Source organism: Simochromis diagramma, unplaced genomic scaffold (assembly GCF_900408965.1).
Source record: "Simochromis diagramma unplaced genomic scaffold, fSimDia1.1 OVJJ01000293.1, whole genome shotgun sequence".
In the NCBI taxonomy this organism is placed as follows: domain Eukaryota; kingdom Metazoa; phylum Chordata; class Actinopteri; order Cichliformes; family Cichlidae; genus Simochromis; species Simochromis diagramma.
Genome location: NW_024386801.1, coordinates 13,207,629 through 13,230,388, shown reverse-complemented (window position 1 = coordinate 13,230,388; position 22,760 = coordinate 13,207,629). Strand labels below are relative to the sequence as shown.

General features: G+C 43.4%; 1 protein-coding gene across 6 annotated transcripts; it reads left to right on the top strand.

The window, feature by feature from the left end:
- The first annotated feature begins 981 nt into the window (after nt 1-981).
- On the top strand, nt 982-22,650 carry LOC120729941 (very long-chain acyl-CoA synthetase-like). 6 transcript variants are annotated; one of them, XR_005695021.1, is made up of 10 exons: nt 982-1,614; nt 3,261-3,470; nt 3,554-3,709; nt 5,130-5,254; nt 5,351-5,545; nt 5,648-5,738; nt 18,116-18,314; nt 20,161-20,282; nt 21,128-21,276; nt 22,540-22,650. XR_005695021.1 is itself a non-coding variant. In XM_040025962.1 (10 exons), the coding sequence occupies exons 1-10, from the start codon at nt 1,155-1,157 to the stop codon at nt 15,138-15,140; spliced, it is 1,842 nt and encodes a 613-aa protein (XP_039881896.1). In that variant the 5' UTR covers nt 990-1,154; the 3' UTR covers nt 15,141-15,481. The 6 variants fall into 6 exon arrangements, 3 of the variants coding, with proteins under 3 accessions (XP_039881898.1, XP_039881899.1, XP_039881896.1); XM_040025962.1 differs by lacking the exons at nt 18,116-18,314; nt 20,161-20,282; nt 21,128-21,276; nt 22,540-22,650 and adding exons at nt 6,004-6,202; nt 6,277-6,374; nt 14,721-14,851; nt 14,964-15,481 and having other exon boundaries at nt 990-1,614; XM_040025964.1 differs by lacking the exon at nt 22,540-22,650 and having other exon boundaries at nt 21,128-21,314.
- Nucleotides 22,651-22,760: the final 110 nt, after the last annotated feature.

The following is a 22,760-nucleotide window of genomic DNA, read 5'->3' as shown; positions in this document are numbered from 1 at the left end:
TTTAATAAATCTTATTTAACTGAAAACTGGGAAGCAAATTTATTATGAAAGCTAAACGTTACAAGCAAACAAGCAGCTGATCTATTATTCCTCTTTATTTATTTGGTAGATATGCGAAAATGAATAAACATGAATCTATTTACATATATTAATATATTAAACGCAGACATTGTCCATGTTTAGACAAAGTTTTGTTTTTTTTCCTTTTTCAGATGTATCAGCGAGTGCAGGACTTACAAATTTACAATGATTTTTGCTTTTGTCTATTTGTCTACACCGGCTCACTCCATTCATCCATTCATGTCCAAAACTAGCTGCTTGTTCCCAGGGATTACAGATAAAAACGAACTTTTAGCTGTTTCCACACACCGGTATCATGCAACATGATACATGTACATGTTCCACTACCTATTGATAGCAGTCATATGGTAGCAGTGCCCATCTACATGCACTTAAACATGCCGATACAATCAAGAAGTTCAAACTGAGCAGAATGGGGAAGAAGGATGATTTAAATGTCTTTGAATGTGGCGTGGTTGTTGGTACCAGACAGGCTGATCTGAGTATTTCAGAAACTGCAGATCTACTGGGAATTTCCATCACAACTGTCTTTAGGTCTTGCAGAGAAAGTTCTGAAAAAGAACATATCCAGCCATCAGCAGTTCTCTGGATGAATATGTTTTATTGATACAAGAGGAGAATGACCAAACTGCTTTGAGCTAATAAGAAGGCAACAGTAAGTAAAAAACAAAACAAAAACAACTTGTTACCAAGGAAGGCAGAAGAGCAGCTCTGACCGCATAAGACACTGCAATGCTGTCACGGTCTCCGCCATTATCCATTACCGTTATCGTCTGCAGGTGCCTGAAGCTTAATAATTAACCCTCCTGTTATGTTGGTTTCCAGGAACACCAACTATGGTCCTGGGTCAATTTGTACCGCAACATAACAGGAGGGTTAACAGCTCCTGTCCTTTCTAATCATTTACATAAGGCTTACACAATCATTGAGCAGGAGGGGATGCTGCCCCTCTTGCTCATCTGTTTTGATGTAGATCACCTGGTTGTTCAGTAGTTACATATAAGTTGTGCTCCTGCTCCTTGCACCTTTTTATACCTCCGCTCTGTCTTCAGCAGGACAGCTGTGAGACAAACATGTTGGTCTGGACGGTGTGTGCAGCCTTGATTGTATGTGGCGTTTTACTCCGCCATCCTTATCTCTTCCAGGATGTCCAGTACGTGCTTGCGAAAATAAAAAGAAGGCGCTTTGTATTAAAGTGCATGCAGACTAATTACTCAATCCTGGACCGCTTTTTAGACTTGGTGAAGACGCAGCCGCAAAAGACTTTAATTTATTTTAAAGATGAAATGTTCACGTACCGGGAAGCAGATGTCCTGAGCAACAGAGCTGCGAGAGCGTTTCTGCAGGCTGGATGCGTAAAGGAAGGAGACGCGGTGGCGCTGTTCCTGGGGAACCAGCCGATGTTCCTGTGGCTCTGGTTGGGTTTGCTGAAGATTGGATGTCCCGGAGCTTTGCTCAACTCCAACATCAGATCCAAGTCTCTGCTACACTGCCTCAACTGCAGTGGAGCCACAACTCTGGTAGCATCTGAAGGTAGTACCTGCATTTCTGTCTGCTTTTCCAAGCAATGGAGACAGTAGAGAGCTCATTTACTCAACATTCAATAACAAATAAATACATAAATAATTAGAGAACAAACTGTACTTTGGCATGCCATGGGAAAAACACCAATGTAGGCTATGCACTGTTTGCCTGCAATGGAGTAATCTATTGATGGAGTTTGATATAAGAATTTCCATTTTTACTTCACCAGAATAAAGTATCAGTCTTTATTCACATATCTAAAATTGTGCTTCTACCTCACTTCCAGGTCAGTATCTTACATTAAATGCAAAGAATGTTTGTCACTTTCCAGTAACAGGGATGACTTTTCATACCGTATAAGAAGCTTCTTAAACATTTTCTCACTGCCTATTGTTGCTTTAGTTAAATTTTTAATATTTGGAAATGAGTACATGTATACTCAACAGAAGGAAAACCACTTTCTCCACCATGCAGTACACCTTTTTATGACTGCATATGGCTGTCTTCATCATCTTCTTCACAAAGCAGACAAAATAATGTGTTGCACTTGTGGTCCATCTTAACTTTTAGTTATTTAAACTGCCCCTTCATTTAGCACATATATTGTTAGTGACAAAACATCAAGGCAGTTCCAAGAAAGGAACATGCCTCTCTAAAGATTTACTGACTTAAACTGTCACAGTGGGAAACAAAGAATTAAAAAATAAAAATAAAAAATGTTTCTCCACCATAAATCAATCAGTAACTAAATGGTCCTGTGAAAAATAATTTCCACTCTATACAGTCCTTTGACTGTATAGAGTGGGCAACAAGTGTGAGCGCACCTGTAAAACCAGAAGCTCTGTTTGCTTGTCTGGAGCATTCAGATGTGTTAACACAATAATTGAATCTACCAGGAGTTAAAAGGAAAAACAAAAGTAAAATTGGCAAAAACTGTCAAACAGCTAAAGCTTGGCCAAAAAGGTTAACCATCTACAACAGACTGGCTGAAAAAGGGGAAGAAAAATCACACTGTTGCAATGGCCCAGTCAAAGTCCAGACCCCAACCCAACTGAAAAGCAGTGGTGGGGCTTTGAGAGAGCTGCGCATCAATGAATGCAGGCAAAGACCGGAAGAAACCCTGTAAAGCAGAGGCAGCCAAAATTCCTTCACATCAATATGGGAGACCAGGGCTGGACTGGTAATCTGGCACACTGGGCATATTCCCGGTGGGTCAATTGAGGGGCTGCTGTCCACCAGCTGTACAAGCCATGACAAAAACCCATTCGTACATTTTTCCTTACTGTCACTGCCCAATCAAATCTCTACACACAACCCGGCCCTAACCTACCTTCATTAGGTGCTCGTGCATCTTGTTTGTGTGGAAGGGGTGGATGTACATCCATGTAGATTGTATGCTTAGCTTTTTCTTTTTTTTCTTTTTTTTAAGTGGTCTTGTTGCAAAGACCTTTTACCTAATATTTCAAATACACAGGTTTTATTTGTGCTCCAGTATTTGTTTGTTTGTCTCCCTTTATCTAAAGGATTCAAGCACATCTTTCATCATCACTCATGAGCAATAAAGCTGCAGAGGAAGATTGAGCTGAGCTTTGTTAAAATACAGGAACATCTTTTGTAAGGTTTGTTGTGTTTTCTTTCTTTTTTTTCTACTCTAGAGTTGTTGGATGCAGTGAAGGAGGTGCTGCCCCATCTGCATGAACAGCAGATCAATGTTTTCATCTTAGCTGACAGGTGTGAAACTGCAGGTGTGGAAAGCTTCATTGATAAAATGAATCAGGCTTCCTCTGAGCCTATACCCAAGGAGTTAAGGTCCCATTTAACCATGCAGAGTCCAGCAGCCTACATATACACCTCAGGGACAACAGGTAAACTACTTACTGAGATTCACGATGCATCAGTGAAAGAAATGGCACATTCACCCCCTGAGCATCTGGCGTGTCTTTAACAGGTCTCCCTAAGGCAGCTGTGGTCACTTACAGCAAAGTGTGGAACTTGTCTTTACTTCTGGCTACAACAGGAGTGAACTCCAAAGATGTGATTTATGATACCCTCCCGCTTTATCACAGTACTGGCCTCCTTGTCTTCACTGGAGCTGTTGAAAGAGGTATGAACTCTTTGGATATATACTATTGTTAACTGTTTAAATCTTTAGTTTTCTTATCAACAAACCCAGTGTTTAAGCTGAGATCAAAATCTCCAGATGCAATTCCACGTTCTCCCTGCCTTGTGCCCAACAATCAATCCACAACTCATTAAGTCATTTAGAAAATAGCCACTTTTTAAAAACAGATTTCTAAGAGAACAGTTGACTTAAACATCACTAAATATTGAATTTCTTTGGGTCTGTTTAAAAAAACAAAAACAAAAAACCCCAAAAACGGACACTTGTTACTATATAAAGCAGATCTTCGTGGTACGGTGTTAAATGCCTTTGTCTGGCAATATTCTCTGTGGCGTGGATTCAACAAGACACTAGAAACATTCTTCCGAGATATTGGTCGATATTGACGTGAATGCATCACACAGTTGGTGCAGATTTGTTCCACCACATCCAAAACACACACTATTTGATTGAGATCAAAATAAACAAGCAAAACAAGTCCAAAAACCAGAAATGACAGCTCTTGGAGGTCGACCAGGTAACCAGAGTCAGAGACATGCTGGATGACAATCTGCATCACTGCAGCTGTGACCTCAATCATCGGTTTTCTTGTAACATGTTCTGGTTTCACAACACACACATGGGATGCAATGTTTCAAATTAATGATAACTCTTAACTCATTCACTGCCAGCCATTGGCAGTGAATTCCACGTTCTCCCTGCCTTGTGCCCAACAATCAATCCACAACTCATTAAGTCATTTAGAAAATAGCCACTTTTTAAAAACAGATTTCTAAGAGAACAGTTGACTTAAACATCACTAAATATTGAATTTCTTTGGGTCTGTTTAAAAAAACAAAAACAAAAAAGCCCCAAAACGGACACTTGTTACTATATAAAGCAGATCTTCGTGGTACGGTGTTAAATGCCTTTGTCTGGCAATATTCTCTGTGGCATGGATTCAACAAAACACTAGAAACATTCTTCCGAGATATTGGTCGATATTGACGTGAATGCATCACACAGTTGGTGCAGATTTGTTCCACCACATCCAAAACACACCCTGGACCTCTGCATAAAATAAAGAGACAGAATCAACACGTCTGTCAGCTGTTCCAAACAGCCTTCCCTACCACTGCTCCCTGAACTCACTGTGTCAATCCTCCCCTGCTGCTGAACCACACCCCACACCACAGGACTCCCACTCCCCTTTCCCTTCACTCATGAACAAGACCCCAAGATACTTCTCGACTTGGGGCAACAATTCTCTGACCCGGATTGGGCCCTCCACCCTTTTCTGCTGTTTGTCACTCAGCTGTGAACCGCTCCAGTGTGAGGTCGACTTTGGTGATAAAGTAAAAATTTTGACTACTTCCACTGCTACTCTTTAAAGTGGGCTGTTGTCATCTATTGTTGTGTGCAGGTATTCCTGTTGTTCTGAGGAGTAAGTTTTCTGCTTCCCAGTTCTGGGACGACTGCAGAAAATATAATGTCACCGTCATACAGTACATAGGTGAAATTATGCGTTATCTCTGCAACACTCCACAGGTTTGTGCCAACACAGCACCAACATTAATACTACTGTCTCACACAGAAAGGTTTAGAAAACTAACAAACGCATGCTCTTCTTTTCTCTTCAAACAGAAACTCAGTGATAAAAACCACAAAGTCAGACTTGCAGTAGGCAACGGGATCAGAGCAGATGTTTGGAGGGACTTTGTGCGACGATTTGGGGAAATTCAAATCAGAGAATTTTACGGAGCAACTGAGGGAAACTTTGCTCTGTTGAATTATAGCAGCAAGATGGGAGCTCTTGGGCGACACACCTTCCTGCATAAGGTAAAAGTCCATGTTTCAGCTCACATTAAGAAGTAAAACCTGTCACTCATGAAGCAGTGTTTTAGCTTCTTCTTTTCTTTCTTTTTTTTTTTAAATTTGCAGATGTTTTTTCCATATGCTGTGATCAAATATGATGCAGACAAAGGAGAGCCTTTGAGGGATTCTTCTGGTTTCTGCATGGAGGTTGAGAAAGGTGTTTTACTTCCAGCATGGTTATAACAACAAAGATTTTTTTTTTCTTCTCAAGTTCTCACCCATGCATCTTTTCAAATGCTATAAACATTTTATATGCCTAAATCCTAAATCTACCCAGTTCATTTTCTCAGCCACAGTGAACCTCACCACGCACAAAATTAACGTTTAAAAGACTCAAATGCAATGTCTTTACAGCATGTATCATGCATCTTGCCTTTAAAATATAACAACCCCAAATATGACTTCTCCTGTACTTTGATCAGGTGAACCTGGACTTCTGGTGACTAAAATAACAGCCAAAGCTCCATTCACTGGTTATGTGAGAGACTTGAATCAAACTGAGAAAAAGAAGCTGCATAACGTCTTCAAGAAAGGTGATCTGTACTTCAACACCGGCGACCTGCTGCGCATCGATGAGGATAATTTCATGTACTTCCACGATCGTGTTGGAGACACATTCAGGTGAGCGCATGTTTTGAAATAATGCTTAAAAACGTGAGCTCACACAGAGCACTGAAAACAAAAAATGTCAACAGATGGAAAGGGGAGAACGTAGCTACAGCTGAGGTGGCCGACATCCTTGTGCTGACTGACTGTGTTAAAGAAGCCAATGTTTACGGAGTCAAAGTGCCAGGTACATGTTGCTGCTCCAAAATAAAGAACAAAATGTACACCACACTTAGTTTGTTTAGTCAATCATTAATCAAATTGTTCCACAATCAAGCATTTTTTTATAATCTAGATCAAGATTTTATTATTTTATTATTATTTTTTCTCTCCAGAAGATTGTACCTCTATTTCAATATAGCTTATTTAGAGCAGTAAACACATGGGGTAAAGGATATACAGTCAAAGAGTTTGTGCCATGGTGGAATGCACCTCGCACACTACTCGGGCAGCTGGTGCTGAATACAGGGATATACTGGTAAATATTACTTGGCAATAAATCTAAACAACAACGAAAGTAGGAGTTGAGTTTCACTAAGTGCCAGGGATTGGTCCAAATAAGCTTCAACTGGGACACATGAAAAATATTGTGAATTTTCATGTTAGCAGCTCACCTCGTAGGATCGGGTGGGAATCCTGTTAGCCAAGTGCTCATTCTGCTCCTTTTGTCCTAAGGAAGGCGGCACGCCACCAGCACAGACAGAAAAGAACAGACAGTGTGTTGGGTAGATAGCTTGTACTGGGAGGACTGTAAGGTGCTAGTTCAGGTTTGCAGCTACCACTCCCCGGAGTGTCGGCCAGAACACTGCTCAAGGCCCGGATGAATGTTCAGAAGGGAGACAATGAAGACACAGAGGATAGTGCAGACTCTTGTATTGACTTCACACAGTTGAAGGTAACAGGGATTGTCAGAGGAGCAGGTATTGCATACAGGTTTAGGTGCGTGGGCATGGGTGTGTGTGTGTGTGTGTGTGTGGTCTCTGAAAGGAACAGAAAGAAAATACAATACTACATTACTAAAGTGTTCACAACAATATCTCCAGAATACATCAACATAAACACAGGCGGGAAATAAACTAACATCCCCTTTAATACCATAGGCCATATATTACCCACCACTCACGCATAGACCCACTGAGAGACCTAACCAGGTACACAGTTATACCCAACCACACGGCAGGAGAATTAGCTTAGCTTAGCTTAGCACCCGCTAGCGGCACAGACAGAAACATAGTCATTTCCCCCCAAACCTTGGTTACAGTCCCAAAACAGGTCTTATATTCACACCGCACACATCACCAAATTCCGTTGCTCATTAACACACACTTCTCACGGAATAACCAATTCTCTGCCGGTAATCTGGAGCAGAAAAGCTCAGGTGCTTTGCCACGTTTCTCCCTGGTATCTCTCTCATACAAAGGGGGTGCCTCTACTGGCCACTCTAAAAACTACAGTGACTCACAGGTCACAGTTATCCCAACCCACGGCAGGAGATAGCTACTTATGGCACCGCTCGGCACAACAAAATAGTCTTTCCCCCTACTTGGTTACAGTCCCAACACATCTATTATACATCCGAACTCAAACTCCGTCTCATAACACCACTCAAAACTCAATAAACCATACACGGGGCCTTTTGTACAGCCGCCCCCAAATGTATGAAGTACATTTGCTCACAACAAAAGGCAACTTTACAAACAAAGTCACGGTAATTGTCCTTTGTCTTCGTCCGGGAGGGCAGGCAGTACCACCAGCCTCGCCACAGGTCGGGTGAAGGTCCGGTCCTTCACCTTGATGTCAGCAGACCTGATGTGCCCGTCGGAACTGGGGTGGACTTTGGAGATGCGGCCTACGAGCCAGGAGGCGCGAGGCAGCTGAGGATCTACGATCATCACCACCGAACCTTCTGTGACATCTGTGGGGGATGACCGCCATTTCTGCCGAAGCTGCAGGCTTGGAAGGTACAGCCGGACGAATCGAGACCAGAAGTGGTCAGCCAGCACCTGGGAGTGCTTTCACCTCCGGCGACTCAGGAGCTCTTCTCTGGGGTAAGTCACTTGAGGAAGTGCTCCGTCAGGCTGCCCCATCAGAAAGCAGTTGGGGGTCACTGGATCAGGATCACTGATGTCAGACAGGACATAACCTAGTGGTTTGGAGTTCAAGATGCCCTCCACCTCCACAAGGACCGTGCGGAGGACCTCTTCTTGAAGGGGTTGGGATCCTACTGTAGTGTAGAGTGCCGTCTTGACAGACCTAATCTCCCGCTCCCACACTCCCCCGAAATGAGGAGCCGCTGGTGGATTGAAGTGGAAGACGATCTTATGGGGAGCCAGGAGCTTCTGCAGGTCAGAGGTCATGGCTGCAAAAGCTGCTTGGAATTCCCTTTCTCCCCCACAGAAGTTGGTCCCTTGTTCTGAGTACAGCTCAGCTGGAGTTCCTCTCCTGGCAATGAAACGTCGAAGTGCCATTAGGAAGGCATCTGTATCAATGGAGGTTAGGACATCAAGGCAGACCGCTCTGATAGTTAGGCACTTAAAGATGATGCCCCACCTCTTCTCCACACGGCGCCCGATTTTGACCTCAAAGGGTCCAAAACAGTCCACGCCTGTCGAATAAAAGGCAGGTTTGTAAAGGTGGAGGCGCGCAACTGGCAGGTCCGCCATCTTGGGAACAGTTGGTCGGGCTCTCCATCTGCGGCACTCAAGACAGGTCCTTTGAAAACGCCTAACTGCTTCCCGGCCTCTCAGGATCCAATGAGTGCGCCGAATCTCCGCGAAGACTCTCTCTGGCCCTGGATGACGCAGGCGACTGTCGACGTCCTGGATGAACAGGCGGGTGACTGGATGTGTCGGATCCAAAACTAAAGGATGGGAGCTGGTAAAGGCGAGATCTTCAGAGTGGCGAAGACGTCCACCTACACGGATGACCTCATTCTCGTGGTCGAACTCAGGGGATAGTGCAAGGAGACGACTGCTGCGACGGCAATTCCTCTTCCCAGGTTTTCCACTGCTGGAGTAGTTCTGGCAGAAGCTGCGGGTCATCCCATCCCCTCTGTTGATCCCAAAGGCGCCTCACCAGCATCTTGGCTCGGGTGGTGTACGGTAGGATAAAGCCAAGTGGGTCGTATTGGCTTGCGAGAACCTTATAAATATTCAGCATAGTGGGGGCGCCATAACTGATTTTGCGGTGTCTGTAACCCAAGGTGTTCGTGGGGAAGTACCAGCCAAGGCCCAGAGTTGGCTCAGAGGTGTCTGATTTGTCTTGAGTGAGCCAAAGTTCTGCACTTGTGGATCTGAGGTCTTCAGGTAGGTGGCCAATGGTGCTGGGTTCATTACTGGCCCACTGGCGAAGGACAAATCCAGCAGAAGACAGGAGGGCTCTTAGCCTGTCCACTAGGTCCCGGGCTTCTTCAGGGGTCGGCACACTCTGGAGAAGGTTATCAACATAGAAGCACTGTCCCACAGAGTGACGTAGCGGATCATCTCCTTCCGTGTGGTCCCTGGCGTGGTGCTGCAGAGTGAAGGTTGCACAGCATGGGCTGCAGGTTGTACCGAAGGGGAGGACCTGCCATTCATAAACGGCCACCGGTTCCTCGGGGTGCAGATCCCGCCACACAAACCGCAGGAGGGAACGATCCTTGGGAAGAAGGCAAATCTGGTGGAACATACCTTTAATGTCACCACTAATGGCTACGGCATGCTCTCGAAAGCAAAGGAGGACACCAAGGAGCGATGCGCTCAGGGTAGGCCCAGGTAGAAGATGTTCTTTGAGGGCTTGGCCTTGGAACGAACAGTTAAACACAAGGCGATCTTTGCCGTTGTGGCTAACAAGGTGGTGAGGGATGTACCATGACTCATCTGCTTGAGCAACCTCAGAGGGGGACACCTTAACCACCGAACCGGCCTGGACCAACTTCTCTATCTCCGCCCGGTAAATCTTAGCTCGTTCTGGATCTTTCTGGAGCCTTCTCTCCACACTTCTCAAACTGGGAACGACAGCGTTAGGGCTAGCTTTAAGGTGTGGCATGTTCTCACGGCGTAGGAGGGGGGTGGCATAGCGTTGGATGCCCTCGACATCTACACGAACTGTCTTCTGCTCTAGCAGGCTAACTGCATAGTTATCTTCTCTTGAACGGGTAATCATCTTGCCTTCTGGCACCGGGACAACATCTACCTGCCATAACTTCTCTACATGTTTGAGTAGCTCACTCACCTGGGGAGGAATGGCGGTCGTGAAGAGGCACTGTTGTGGCAGCCAAAAGGAACCTATAAGGCTGGAGGGACCCTGTAGTGTCCACCCTAACCTGGTGCACATAGCAGCGAGACCACCCGGTGGACCAAGACAAACAGCTTCAGTTGGAGTGATGAGCTGTGGGTGGTCACTGCCAATAAGAAGGAGAGGTTTGACCTTCTTGAAGGACTGGAGAGGCAGGCCTCGGAGGTGTCTGTACTTCTGCTGCAAGGACTCCACCGGGTAGCTGTGCTCGGCTAGGTCGATACAGGTGGTGGTGAAGGCGTTGCGGACTTTGTACTTCAGCTTGGGTTTGCCACCAGGGGAGATCTCGAATGAGACACATGATCCATGCAGAGTTTGCACATCTTGCCTGATAGTGCGCAATGGAAGTGTCTCTGGGATGCCTTGAAGGTCAAGCTTCTGGGCAGCGGTGGGTAGCAGCATAGTCCTCTCTGACCCATCATCCAAAACTGCGTGAGTGCTCAAAGTCTTGCCATTATGGTGAAGGATGACTGGGACAACCTTTAACAGGACTTGGCCGCTCTCTGTAGGACAATCGAGGTACAGGACGCCCGTAGGATTCTCACCTTCTCGTGGGGGAGCAGACACTGGGCCATGTGTCTTTAAGGACTTAGAATTCACGTCGTGAAGGACCTGCAGATGACGACCCTGACACAACCTGCAGGGTTTCTTGAGGGTACACTGTGCTGCCTGATGGGAGCGAGCGCAACGTCAGCACCTCTTGTTAGTCTTTATCCAGTCTGTGAGCTGTTCGCGACTCAGCTTGATGACCTCCTGACACTGACTCAGGTGATGGGCACGGTTATCGCAAAAGGCGCAGTAGGGTTGCTGCCTAGCTTTGTTTGGAGTGGTACCTAGTGACCTGGGTGAGCTCTCTGCACTGTGAAGAACCGCAACAGAGCGTCTGCTTGGTCTGACATCAGGCTTCTCTCTGGTGATCGTTGGAGTGGGCAAGCCGTCATAGTCCTGACACTAGGATTCGTACTTTAACCAGGTAGCCAGGTCATCCAGGGTGTAAGCCTGACCAGAATGGTTGTACATGCACCAACGGAAATCAGCTCTTTGCTCTGAAGGAAGCTTACTAAGGAGTCGAGCCACATGGGAGCCACACTGGAGTTCGACCTCCCCATCAGGGCCTAAAGTCTTCAGCATGCCCACGAGCGACTGGATGTGGAGAGAGAATCGCTCGAATGCGGCTGCATCCCCTCGGCGGATGTCAGGTGAGTCCATGACAGCAGCAATTCTTCTCAGGGCAAGCTGGTGGGGCTGCCCAAGCCTGTCGTTAAGAGCGTTCATAGTGTCACTGAAGGGCGTGGCAGAATGGAGGTAAGCGTCCGCTATCAACTTTGCTTCCTCCAGGTTCAGGTGAACTAACAACTGAACAGAATAAAACCATAACTACGGGGCCTTTTGTACACAGTGTCGTCATCGACCCAGTGTTTTGACTTCTGTACTTTTTATCAATCAATCAAAGCTTTATTCGCCACATGCAGGTTGCCCTGCAGTGAAATGGCCGCTGTGTTCCCCCGCAGGAAACAAGCATTGAAGGCGTTTGGAAAGGGATGAGTGTGTGCTTATCAGTGTAAGTGTGTGTGCGTGTCCATAGTTCAGCTGAGACAGTGTCCTTCGCCCTGTCAGGCTAAGTAAACAGTCTACCAGCCAACCCAGGTGGCCTTGCATGGAATGGGAAGGAACAGACTAAACACAGTCGTTATCAGGGTGTTGTTGTTCAGCTCCAGCCTTGCAGTTGGCGCCAATAGGGTATCCGCATAAGTGATGGTGATTGTTACTTTAGTGCGAACAGCTCATGTGACTTTCAAAGCAGTTCTACAGTCCAACACTGGTCTCTCAATCTCCCGTTGGAGAGCCGCGAGCTTCGCCATACTTGCGTTCTGTGATGTTGTCATTTCTTGTGCTCAAGGAGCCGATTTCTGAGAACTCACGGCAGTGTGCCTCCCCGAGATGTCATCCAATTTGCGCCCAGAGATGTTATTCCGGGCTAGCCCTTCCGAGATGTATCCAGTCTGCAGTCAGATCTTATTCTGAGTATTCACAGCAGCCGTAGCCTCTCCAAGATCTTATCCGTGCTGACTCAATGAGCCCATTTTGAGAAACTCACGCTTCTTCCATCGTTCCAATCCCAGCGGGCAGCCTTGTGGGGGGTTTGAACAGCCGGTTCCGCTTTCTTAATTCTTCGATAAGTCAGGGCCAAGCCAGCTCCAATCAGCCAGAACCCTGTTACCATGGTTCCGAATAGGTAGATATCTTCAGCACTCAGGATCACCCAAACCCAAACTTCTCGTTGAAAGGGGTGTCAATTGCATTTAGGGACCAGTTGATCCAATCCATAATTCCTCTTTTAGGTTTTAGAGAACAGACTGTGAGAGAATGTTCCAGGGAAAAGTAATAAAAAAAAAAAAAAAAAACACGAGACAAGACAAGGACATGAGGAGCTAAGCAGGGAAGATAAGGGAAAGGAGAGGAGAAAAGTGCGACCGCCTTCGCTGAGAGCCAAAAAGCCATTATGGTTTTTGCCTGCAAGTGTTTTTGGTTTTGGTTTCCATACTCCCTCTGTTTTGTTTCTAGTCTGTGTCTCTGTGCCTGCCCTGGTCCCATGCCTGTGTGTTCCCGTCACTTCCTGTTTTACTTTGACAGTCTGTGTCCTACGTTATTGTGTCTGGTTTTGCTTCCCTTGTCTCGTTGGCTCCGATTTATTCCAGCTGTGTTTCCCTCCTGTCTCCCATTCCCTGATTGCTCCCTCTGTGTATTTAAGCCCTGTATGTTCCTTGGTCTGTGTCACAATGTCCTTCATCTCATGCTGTGTTTTGTTTGCCTGCCTTGCTTGTCAAGTTATTTTGGGTTTTCAGTTTAATTATTTTGTGTTCAGCAGTAAAGCTGAACATAAATAATAAATATGGCATGTCTGTTAATACAGAGACACACATGTTAATGTGATCTTTGGTCTCCCACTCATGAGAGAATGAAGGAGAGAATGAGAGAAGAAGAGGCAGCTGTGCAGCGTAACGACAGAATAAATCCACCTTTGTGTCTTTTTCCATCCTAGACAAACTGCGTCCCTTCTCAGCTCAACACGAAACGCGTAATAATTTCTCTGAATGCGGGACGATTCCGTTTGTACGGGACGGTTGGCAACTCTACTAACTAACCTTATGAACAAAATAAAGTTCAACATCAGTAAATTCATAGCACCCACCCAGCTGTAGAGAAACTCTGTCATGCTAGCTAGTACGCAGTACGAGTTATTGTAACTGACTGTAAAAAGTCAGCATAACAAAAATAAACTCCACCTAAATTTGGTTTATATGTGACCCAGAGAGACTGCAGGTCATAACTTCTTACCTGAAGTTCAGTTCACATGACACTCAGACCATCGGCTGCCTCGGGTCTCTCCTCCTCCTGTCCCTCATCCACCTGCTGGCCTCCACCACTTGTTAATTTTACTGAATCTGTGGAAGCTCCGCCACATCCACCACTAAACAACTGAGTTATTTTTACACACCGGCCAGCATCTGGCCAATCCACCACCTTTCATTGTTTATACCGTTCCAAAAAAAAAAATCATCGGCCCACCGAGCAAATGCCCGATGGCCAGTCCAGCTGTGGTATGAATGTTCAAAAATCTGCACAGAGGAGAACACAATATGCTAAAGCTTTACAAACGCAGCCCTACAATTTGTCAGGTAAGAGATTGTTAAACTGGATGCAGTTTAACAATCAGGCATCAAATGAACGCCTTCCTTCTCCTTAAGTAGTGACCAGCTGATTACAGGATTACCAACAAGTGAGTTCATCATCACAGGCATGATGGACTAAAAGACAGGATGCAGAGGAATGACCTGTCCCTGTATCAAAAAGTGTGTATTTTTTTTTCTCTCTCATGCACGAGCGCACACACAATGCACGCGACACACACAAAGGATAGAAGATGGGCAGTGGAGAGAGAAATGGGGAGCCAGCACAGGAGGACTGGAGGACCATGACAGTCATATGGCTTAACAAACAAAAAAAACATTCCTCTTAAAATGGTCAGAGATAAGAACTGGACTAAAAATGAATGAGAAAGCAGCCAATGTCTAAAGAAAGAGTTTGACAGATCTTAAGGAAGCCTGGAAAACTATTGCATAAGAACAGTTGACAAAGTCAAAATATGAAGAGATGAGTGGTGGCTCAAGACTTTTGCTCAGTACTGACACTTTTAATTAGCAATACTGAACTTCAGTTAACTCCTGTTTTGTGATTGTTTAACTTTTGTCTTCAGGCCAGGAGGGAAGAGCCGGGATGGCTGCTGTTACTTTGATGGATGGACTGAAGTTTGACTCCACGGTTGTTTTTAAACATGTCGAGGACTTCCTGCCATCCTACGCCAGGCCACGCTTTCTGAGGATTCAAGTATGTTTACTCCAGTTATTTTACACTTTTTTGCATTTGTGGTTAAGCCTCTTTGTTGCTTGCATGATTTATTTTATCCACTAATAATTGGTTGTACTGTGATTTATTACAGAGGTCACTGGACATTACAGGCACGTTCAAGCTAATAAAGACGAAAGCAGTGGAGCAGGGCTTCAACCCAAATGAAATAACAGACCCACTCTACTTTCTGAATGAAAAAGAGAGGAATTATACTCCACTCACGCCAGATGTATTTGATTCAATTGTAGCAGGAAATATCAAAATATAAAGTGATTTTACTTTTTAAAGGAAAGAAAATCACCTCTTTCACGTGTAAGCAAATCATTGAGATGACAGCGTGGCACTTCTGGCTGCACATTTTGTTGATAAGGTGTTTGAAATTATATCTTTGCCTTCATAATTTGATTTTAGCTGTGATTCTATGCACACATCCTTAATGATTTAGCCTTCTACGGATGTACTGAGCCGATGTACTGAGCTGTGAGTTCACTCAGTGAATTGTTTCAGTTAAGTAAACGCATTGCTGTGCACCTTCTTCCTTCAATGCATTCTGGTCCGTCCATGTTATATATATATATATATATATATATATATATATATATATATATATATATATATATATATATATATATATATATATATATTTTTTTTAAATTAAAGACCTACTGATATTGTATGTCTCTTTCACTGCCTTATTTGTAGTTATCATTGGACATTGTAGTTTGTAGACTATGTATGCACTTTGTGTGCACAATATATTTGCAATAATAATAATATTAATATGGGCAAGCGAAGGAACTGATCATCTAATATGATAAGCAGTGTTGGTCAAGTTACTTGAAAAAAGTAATCAGTAACTAATTACTGATTACTTCCCCCCAAAAAGTAATCCTGTTACTTTATTGATTACTTATTTTCAAAAGTAATTAATTACTTAGTTACTTAGTTACTTTTTAAAAACACGATTTACAACCTGAATAGGTGATAAAGCGATAGATCTTTCAGCCCAATTCTACTTTTTCTACATAATCCATCATACAAAATGTAATCAAATGGAAAAGTCTCTTTTTAAAACTTGTTTTATTAGTTTGAATCTTTTAACTTTATGCATCAAGCAAAAATTTAATTATATGCAACATTCTCTGACTGGAAGAAATTTGTTTAATATTTAAACCTATTTTCTGCACATTCCAGCACATAAATTTTTTTTTTTTTGTGTTTACACTCAGTCTTTCAAATAGATGCAAATGAAACACAGCAGAAAATAAATAAAGTCAAAGACTAGCGGTCCTTTTGCTCTATTTTCACCTGTAAAGCAGGAGTAGGTAGGCGGAGGTTTATCCTGGTGCAGGTGAGCCGCAGCGGTCAGTGGAAGAATCCGCGAGTTTCTCTGTGAGTTTCCCATTACGTGGTAGCTACTCGGTGCTTGCTTGGAAGTTTAGGGGTTTTTTTTCGCTGTAAAAAGAAGTTTTCTTCCCACGCACAACGGACGCTAATGTTTTTGTCACTTTTTATGGAATCAAACTCAAAGTAAGGTCAGTACTTCCACGCTTCAAATGCTGCACGCTCATACTCTCTCCCGCACTCGATATATGACCTATTGTTGATCTGCACACAGCTGTTGTCACAAACGTCGCACTTGCTAACGTCATTGCCATGAGACATTCTCTCAAAAAATCACGGTTTTAGTAACGCAGTAACGCAGCGTTCCTACGGGAAAGTAACGGTAATCTAATTACCGTTTTTGCAATAGTAATCCCTTACTTTACGCGTTACTTGAAAAAAGTAATCGGATTACAGTAACGCATTACTGCCCATCTCTGATGATAAGTAGTGAGTAACCGGGCTTTAGTGATGTCTTTTTGTCCCCCAGCAGTCTACACCTATTGCAGCATAACTAATGGAGGACTCAGGGTCACCTGATCCAGCCCTAACTATATGCTTCAGCAAAGATAAGATAAGATAAGATAAGATAACCTTTATTAGTCCCACACGTGGGAAATTTGTTTTGTCACAGCAGGAGTGGACAGTGCAAAAGTTATGAGGCAAAAATTAGAATACAATAAGAATAAATACAGTACACAACTGTACAGAATAGAATAAAATAAAATACTATATACAGTAGAATAAAATAAAATAAATATACAATAAGATAAAAATAGAATACAAATACAAATACTATATACAACTGAGTAAAAATACAACGATGACAGAAAGGATTATTGCACTTAGTATTATTGCATATGTATGGATGTGTGTGCTTGATCAGTTAAAGTCTTTATTATGGAGTCTGACAGCAGTGGGGAGGAAAGGAAAAGGAAAGTTTTAAGCCTAATCTTAAAGTAACGTGTGTTTTGGGATAAGTTGTAGGAATCTTCTACATTGAGGCAGACTGAAAACAGTCAAGAGAGGCAACATCGTCTTAAATGGGACATATGGTCATGTGAAAAAGAACACATCCATAGGACCCTATACAGTCGTTTGACTTGGCAGCCAGGTGCTGCTGAGCAGTAAATTACCTGCTTCCCGGTTCTGGGACGACTACAGAAAATATGTCAGGGTCATACAGTACATAGGTGAAATTATCCGTTATCTCTTCTTTTTCTCTTCAAACAGAAACTCAGTAATAAAATCCACAAAGTCAGACTTGCAGTAGGCAACGGGATCAGAGCAGATGTTTGGAGGGACTTTGTGAGACGATTTGGAGAAATTCAAATCAGTGAATTTTATGCATCAACCGAGGGAAAATTTGCTCTGTTGATGCATAGCACTCTGAAATATAGCAGCAAAATGGGAGATCATGGGCGAGACAGGTAAAGATCCATGTTTCAGCTCACACTGTGAAGTATGAAGAAGTGTGTTAGCTTTTTCTTTTGAATTTGTAGATGTTTTTTTCCATATGCTGTGATCAAAGACAAAGAAGAGCATTTGAGGGATTCATATGGTTTCTTCATAGAGGTTGAGAAAGGTGTGTTACTTCCAGGAAGGTTATAACGCAAAATATTTTTTTTTCTCCTCTTTTCTTCTCAAGTTCTCACCCATGCATCTTTTCAAATGCTATAAACATTTTATATGCCTTAATCCAAATCTACACAGTTCCTTTTCTCAGCCACAGTGTACCTCACCATGCACAAAATGAAAGTTTAAAAGACTCAGAAATGCAATGTCTTTACAGCATGTATCATGCATCTTGCCTTTAAAATGTAACAACCCCAAATATGACTTCTCCTGTACTTTGATCAGGTGAACCTGGACTTCTGGTGACTGAAATAACAGCCAAAGCTCCATTCACTGGTTATGTGAGAGACTTGAATCAAACTGAGAAAAAGAAGCTGCATAACGTCTTCAAGAAAGGTGATCTGTACTTCAACACCGGCGACCTGCTGCGCATCGATGAGGATAATTTCATGTACTTCCACGATCGTGTTGGCGACACATTCAGGTGAGCGCATGTTTTGAAATAATGCTTAAAAACGTGAGCTCACACAGAGCACTGAAAACAAAAAATGTCAACAAATGGAAAGGAGAGAACATAGCTACAGCTGAGGTGGCCGACATCCTCGTGCTGGCTGACTGCGTTAAAGAAGCCACTGTTCATGGAGTCAAAGTGCCAGGTACATGTTGCTTTGTTGCTGCGCTTGCACCAAAACCAAGAAACATATGTTCAAATCAAAGTACACTGCACTTAGTTTGATTACTGAATCAATGATCAAACTGTTTCACAATGTTTTCCAGCATTTTCTTGGCAAAATGTAAAAACACATTCTCAATAGATGGGTAACTTTTAGCTCCAAGATGGTATTAACAAACCTCACCAAATTTGAATCTTTTATATATTGGTGCATTTATTAAAAATATTTGCTTTACACCAAATATCACTACAGAAAATAATTGGACTCTTCCTCTACATTCACTTCTTTTGTTCTAATCTAGAAATTTTCAGACATTCTAAAAATTTCAATGAGAGGATTATGAAGTGTAGTGATCGATCATAAAACCTGCCCTACTTTCTCAGTGGTGTTTGCACTTTGTAGGTCAGTTGAAGTCGTGCTGCGGTCATGAACTTTCACTGATGGATTCGACTTTAGAAGTACGCAAGTTTTATTAACTTTAGACTTTGTGACACTAGAGGGCAGCAGGATTATCCTTCTTTGTCAGTCAGAGGATTGTACCCTATATTTCAGTATAGCTTATCTGAAGCAGTGATCACAGGGGGCAAAGGGTGTACAGGCAAAGAGTTTAAAGCATACCATGATGACTGAATGCAACATTGTGACATCGAAGATAAAAGCTGACAGTGACAATAAATGAGACATCTGAAAGCACCGTAATTTTTAAACGGAGTTAAAATGCTTTTGGTCCAAACTCACTTTATTTTAAGTTTAATGCTGCTATAGATTATGACAAACCCCCTTGCTTGTTTCTGGCTATTCAAGAAAACCGCACCAGCTACCTCATTTCCATTTGTCATGGGTCTGTGCTGGCAGACCATGTGGAGAGAGGAGGTGGACCCAAATGCAGACACTTGGACCAAATCTATGATTTAACAAAGAGCGAGCCGTTTATTGATGGCTGAATCCGGTCTTTAAGTCTGACGTCATTGGCCGTGCTTGGGCCCAAACTCCTCTTCAGGTCCCAAAGTCAAACGAACACTGCAGTATCACTGGGAGTTAAAAACTGTCTAAATCCTTTCATCTGTAATAAAATGATCAGCGTTGCTGCTCTACCAGGTGTAACAATTAAGTTTAACATCCAGGCATCCACGAAAACCAAATTGATGAAATTTAACGGAGTCAGAAGTTAGCAGGGAGTTAGCTTGCTAGTTTCTGTGTGATTCATACTCTGAATCTGAATAAGTATGCAGGACCACTGAGTGCCGTAAGACCAACTCTTTACTCACTGTATTACCGCCTCCTGGCATGCATTGCCAGTGCGTAACATGTAATTACACAATCGAACAATAAACACATACTGCCCATACAACAAATGTACCAGGGACAATTATGAATACACCACATCTCCCCTTTTAAACAAAAACAGAATATTTCTTTTCTCAGGACAGAACCTTCGAGTGGACTACCTTTTGATTATTTTTTTCTTTTTCAAAGACAAACAAAAACATCTGGCAAACAAACTGCATCACATTTTTAACCTTTTGTTTTTATTTCCTTTTTTCATTTCTCTCTTCTTCTTTTTTTGACAACTCTTTTTGATTTGTTTTACTGTGCTCTACATTGTAACACATTGTAACACAGTTATATAACAACAACCTTTTTTTTCTCTTATAGATCTGACTTTTTAGCTTTAACTATTGCCCTCCCTGACTTGGTTCAGACAACATCAGCGTTAACAGGTGTAGCAGGGATTACACTGGGTGTTTGTGGTTTCTGCAACACAGGCACATTAGCAGGTTCGTGCACTGGTGAACTTAAAGGAATCAAATGCACGTGATTACGCCTCACAGTCCCTTGTGGTAACTCCACTGTGTATGATCGTGGTGTAGAGTGATTTTAGATAACAGTGCCTGGAGTTTTGACATCGGTCACCCAAACTTGCTCTCCTGGGGAGAGGCTGCATAAAGGTTTTGCGCGGTGGCACCTGTTAGACATCGCCATGTCCATCATCCTCTTCTCCCTTTCCTTTTGAGCAAGCAGTGCGCCGTCCGGCAGTGTAGGCTCCAGCTGCGATGGAAGTGTTGGCAGTGTGGTTCGCAGACGTCTGCCCATTAAAAGCTCAGTCGGCTGTATCCGGCCTGGAGTGGTGTAGCTCTATAGACAAGAAGAGCTAGATAAGGATCAGCTGCTTTTTTCAGAAGATTTTTTACAGTCTGTACAGCACGTTCTGCTTCTGAGCACCATCTCAGAGATTTGTTGACTCAGCCCGGGCCACCACACTGTTTGGCGTGCACAAGCTTTACATTTTACAACACCTTGATGTCCTTCGTGTAGTTTTTCCAGCACCTTGTTTCTCATCGCTGAAGGAATGACAAGCCGTGTATCTTTTAGCAAAAGGCCGTCTTGTGAGCGTGGCTCGGTCAGGCCAGTAATTTCTCAGTAAAGGCTCTTGTTTTGCATGTTCTGGCCAGCCTTGGGTGCACATGTCCATGACGCGAGCACACACACTGTCGCTTTTCAGTTGTTCCTTCAGTGTTTGCATATATGAGGAACTGACAGGCATGTTTATTACAATACTGTCCACTTATATGTCTGTGCTTTCCATTAGCTCTTTGTCTGACATGTTCACTGTTTTTTTCAGAGGCGAGCAGGACAACGTATCTGCTGTCCAGAGTGATTTCCCTGGGGCATACTGCACATTGTACGAGTAACGCACGAGTCTCATTCTGAATCGCTAGATCCTGGGTGGCAAGAGATCCAGAGCTTGTCCTCCCAGTAAGGAAACGAGAGGTTTGTGGTCCGTTTCGAGACAAAAATCACGAAATCGCTCAAACACCCATGTAGACTAGACGCCAGTGCCTCTTTTTCTACTTGTGCGTATCGTGGTTCAATAGGAGAAAGGGACCTCGATGCATACGCCACTGGTCGCCATCCTTCTTCCCACAGCTGCAAAAGAACACCTGCGAGACCATAGGATGAAGCATCTGCTGATACTTTAATGTCTCTGTTGGGGTCGTACATTGCGAGCACTGGGGGTGAGGTCAGGGCATCTCTTAATGTTTTGAAAGCTCTCGCTTGGTCAGTTCCCCAGTACCATGCATTCTTTGTGGAAAGAAGATCTCGCAGGGCTTTGTCTTTTTCAGCTAAATGGGGGATGAACTTGCCCACTCGATTCACCATGCCCAGAAAACTGCGCAACTCTGACACATTAGTTGGCTCCGTCATTTCTGTAATTGCCTCTGTTTTCATCGTCATTTGGCATTTTGTTTTCACCTTCCCCTTCTCCTCACACTCGGCAGATTTATGGAGTCTTACAAGTCACACAGCACTTCTGACACCATGTGTGATTCTTACTCTGAATCTGAATAAGTACGCGGGACCACTGCGTGCCGTAAGATCAACTCTTTACTCACTGTATTACCGCCTCCCGGCATGCATTGCCAGTGCGTAACACGTAATTACACAATCAAACAATAAACACATACTGCCCATACAACAAATGTACCAGGGACAATTATGAATACACCACAGTTTCCATCTAAATATAATATACCATGTTCTGACTGAGGGATTTCTGAATCAAATTAAGATGTACAGCTCTGCTATCACTTCCGGCATTTGAACAAAAAAGGGACACATGCACACAAACATAGAGAGGGACACAGGGGAACCTAAATGGACAAGGAGATTACACATGACAAATAGGGAAGACGACGGAGGACAAAGACATTGCTGAAACACACAAAGGGCGAGGGAGACTTAAAGGGGACTTGACAGACTTGCACACTGAAGACACGACACCATAACCGACATATTAGGGAAGACACAGACCTGGGATGAGCCTAGACAGATGAGAACTAAATAGGGAAACAGAGCTCACTATCAACAGAACTAAATGAAGCCTAAACTATACAAACAAGAACATCATAATACAAAAGGGACATGAAATTTAAAATGCTAGGTCAAAAAACCCAGCCCATGACATCATGCTTTGTCCTGTAGTGTGTTTATCATGTTTCACATGTTTTGTGATTGTTTAACTTTTGTCTTCAGGTCAGGAGGGAAGAGCCGGGATGCAAATTATTGAGATGACAGCGTTGCACTTCTGGCTGCACATTTTAATGACAAGGTGTTTTAAATGATCTTTGCCTTCATAATAATTTTATTAAAGCTGTGATTTCATACACACACCCTCCATATCCATATCTATATCCATAGAGATCGTCTGTAATCCCTGGGCAACAGCAGCAAGTTGTGAACAGAAGTTAAGCTTC

Excerpts from the sequence above, each read along its gene's own strand:
- LOC120729941 (XM_040025962.1), top strand. The coding sequence starts at position 1,155 with ATGTTGGTCTGGACGGTGTGTGCAGCCTTGATTGTATGTGGCGTTTTA. Across the intron at positions 5,739-6,003 it reads CTGCATGGAGGTTGAGAAAG|GTGAACCTGGACTTCTGGTG; the intron begins GTGTTTTACTTC and ends TACTTTGATCAG. Across the intron at positions 14,852-14,963 it reads CACGCTTTCTGAGGATTCAA|AGGTCACTGGACATTACAGG; the intron begins GTATGTTTACTC and ends GATTTATTACAG.